The 3,392-nt window shown below is 31.4% G+C and overlaps 1 protein-coding gene across 1 annotated transcript; it reads right to left on the bottom strand.

Annotated features, from left to right (window-relative positions):
- Window positions 1-1,477: 1,477 nt before the first annotated feature.
- LOC126699695 (uncharacterized) lies at window positions 1,478-3,121 on the bottom strand. The gene is made up of 2 exons (XM_050397643.1): window positions 2,872-3,121; window positions 1,478-1,821 (listed from the first exon to the last, which is right to left on the bottom strand). The coding sequence occupies exons 1-2, from the start codon at window positions 3,119-3,121 to the stop codon at window positions 1,631-1,633; spliced, it is 441 nt and encodes a 146-aa protein (XP_050253600.1). The 3' UTR covers window positions 1,478-1,630.
- Between the last annotated feature and the right edge of the window lie 271 nt (window positions 3,122-3,392).

The following is a 3,392-nucleotide window of genomic DNA, read 5'->3' as shown; positions in this document are numbered from 1 at the left end:
GTTGTTTAGTTTGTTAATGAAATTTCCTTTTGACCAAAAAAAATATAATTCCTATATATATATATATAATTGAAATACTATTGATAGTCATTTTTATATTTTGTTAACTCTTTAAAAAATTTTGTAAGTATATTATTAGATATAAAATATAAATTGTCCATTTTTTATTATTATTGTGAAGCACTTTGTTTTTTATGATTCATTTATTCTAGACTCTTTGGTTAATAACTCATTTGGGTGAATATTTATGATGTAGTCTAACATTTGATTCTAAAATTAATTAATAAAACTCTTTGAGAAAAAAATAATTTAGAACACATGGCATAAAATTGGAATTTTAATTTGAAATTCTAATTTGAGTTTCTCTCAGCTTCACTTATTTTATTATTATATAGATGAGACCATTGATATTTGCTAGAGATATAAATAAATCCTATCAGTTGCATGTTAGTGTGGATACCAATCTTTCTCTTAGCAATACAGCCTGTAAGTTGTAACCTCCTTTCGGTTTGACAATTAATTTTGATGCAGCGGTTGAGTTATTTTAGTAGGTGTTTGCTTTTCAAGAAGAGTGTAAGCATGTTCGGATAGTGACTTATCACCAAATAATTCTTTGTGGGTTGAAGCAAAAGACCAAGACTTACATTGGTACGTAGTTCTATCATAAGCAAAGCAGGTAGATCTCGGAAACAATATATAAGTAGGACATATAAAAATCAAAAAAAAAATCGTCATGCTTATCAAATATTCACCTTCCTCTTTGACTGGTCCATATAGGAGGTCATGGCTGAAGTTGTCATAATTCAATATACGTTGATATAGATCTACTAGCGAGTAGGACATGTTAGCCATTCGGATCCACTATCACAATTCACAAGAGCCAGTTATTCTGCTTGATTCTTGTCGAGATGAGTACCCTTGTACAGTGAGATGATATATGGTGTACCCAGCATATGTAATCACCATTTCACATTATCCATATACATGAGAAGGTGATTACATTTATATATTGGATACACAATATTTCTACTTTTCCATCCGAAATAATCATACCACCCACTATACTAAATTTTAATAATATTAATTCATCAAGTGTCCTGCTTTATGCCAATTGGCAACAATGATTGCAAATGAAGACTCAACCTAGGAAAAGAAATCAAAGACTAAAAGACCTTCTCAGGCCATGCAAAACATGCATTTGGATTAACTTTTTAGTTTTTGTTGAAATTGAAAGTCGGTAAAAATACAATTGTACCATTAAAAAAAGAAAAAAAGGAAAAAAAGTAAGACCATGAAAAACTGGATATCATCAAATTAGATTATAAAACCAACCAGAAAAAAGCTAATCCAAATGCCTAATAAACTAAATGTGCTCGAAGGATGCTTATATATGAAAGCTTAATAAAGCATGGATAAGAAACACAGCCCTTACGTAGAAATTATTTTTCTCTCATCTCTTATTCAATCACCTCTTTTTCTTGCTTCTCCTTTGAGCAAAGCCATACTATTTACCTAATTACATCATTAATTCATCATAGAGTATGGGACATATCACATATATAAAAAGTGAAGAGGAAATACAAATCTGGGGAAATCCCAATATAATTAAATGGGTTCCAAATTAAAGGCATCATTTGAGTCCCTTGGTCAATTTCTTTGAACGTTTGTGTTTGTGGAGTCGATTAGGTGAGTCCTCCTCTGAGTCCATTAACGGTAAAAACCCTGTTTGGGTACCATCACTATCATTATCGATTTCTCCATCGAGTGTCAATCTCAATCCTTTTACTGCTACTGGATCCCCTTTAATCCCCAAATTGACATCTGCATCAAAAAGAAATATGTCAAATTTAATTTAAATAAACAAACATATAAATTATCTTTTGCTTAGGTATTGACACTCGTTCTTGTTTGTTTGCCTAGAAAAAAAAAAAAAAAAAAAAAATCTTCCTAATGATTATGGTAATTTCACACATTTATAAACAAAATCTTGGGTTCAAATCGAAACTTGTCTAAGTATTTGGTGAACAATTTTCTACATAATAAAATATCACATTAATTTGACACCACAGCCAGTTGATTTAATTGCTAATGAATGGAGCAAAACAAATGGTTCACTGTTCAGATCCTTCTGGACTTGTTCTCAATCATGATCAAGTCACTAAATTATGATACGGGACAAGAGCTACCTGAATAATAAGATGCCATCTCTTAAAACAAACACTCATATTACATAATCACATATCTACATAAACAAAACAAATAAGTGAATTTGTAGTTAATTAAAACATGATTAATTATCCTCTTGCTTAGAATAAGATGCATGAATTTTGACATGTCATTTGAATAGGAATTTGTTTAATTACACACTATTTGTACTCAATGAGAGAAAGTGAGAGAGGAGCCTCTAGCGCTCTATTTTCTTTGATTTTTATAAGAGAAAATAACATGCCAAGAGCCTTATAGTTCAGCAATCACTTCTTTATGTTTTCAATAAAAATGTATAGGATTCAAATACCTCTTCTATCAACCATTTACTGAAAAAGAAAAAAAAAAAAAAAAAGATTGAAAATCCAAAATGAGAAACATAAGTTACATTATTTTTTTCTCAAAACAAAACAAAATCTCAATATCTCTACAGTTTCACATATGTAGGCTATGAAAAGACTATAGTGGTGTTTTGGAATTGTGAAAATATTTTCTTACACTCGTCTACATTTATTATTTTTCATTCATTTCTATAATTGATAAGGAAATGTTCACAAATTTTTAAATGTCTATATTAGTAAAACACATGAAAGTGAATGCAAAAAAAAAAAAAAAAAAAAGTAATAAAGCATAAAAGCATGGTGGGATTTGGCCACCTTAACCTACCTGGATTAGAAAAGAACCAAAGCACAATGGCACAGAGAAACAGCACAAAGGGTATAACATGCACAGCATTCTCAGCAAATTTGGCTCGTGCCTTCTCCTTCCTAGCCAACTCGACGATGGGATCATAGCCTGGCAGCTCATTGACATTGCTTTCAAATGAATTCGACGGTCTTAGGCTTGGTGGCGCCACCTTAGATGGAGGATCGGAGTAGTCGTCCGTCACGCGGGTCCAGCTCGACGATCGATACATATTTCTTTCTTTGCGGAAAAAAAAAAGAACTAATGAAATGAGAGAATTTGAAGAACAAAGAAAATGTACATGATTATGTGTCTATAATCGTGTGCGCTAGTTCAAGAAAAGCGGGCTTGGATTTTGGGTGAATCTGTTTGTTGTAGATTTGCTTTGACTTTGTCCTTGTGTTATGTGGCCATCAAAATCCTGCTAAAGTTTTGAGATCAGTTGATCCATTAGTTGTTTTATTGTTAGACAGTTATAAATTCTTTTGATGAATTATTTTTGG

The sequence above is a fragment of the Quercus robur genome, chromosome 9 (genome assembly GCF_932294415.1).
Source record: "Quercus robur chromosome 9, dhQueRobu3.1, whole genome shotgun sequence".
Lineage (NCBI taxonomy): Eukaryota > Viridiplantae > Streptophyta > Magnoliopsida > Fagales > Fagaceae > Quercus > Quercus robur.
This window is presented reverse-complemented; position numbering and strand designations above follow the sequence as displayed.

Bases quoted from the DNA above. Each gene is read 5' to 3' on its own strand.
- LOC126699695 (XM_050397643.1), bottom strand. From the start codon at position 3,121: ATGTATCGATCGTCGAGCTGGACCCGCGTGACGGACGACTACTCCGAT. The intron at 1,822-2,871 runs GTAGGTTAAGGT...TTTTTGATGCAG, and splicing joins TTGGTTCTTTTCTAATCCAG to ATGTCAATTTGGGGATTAAA.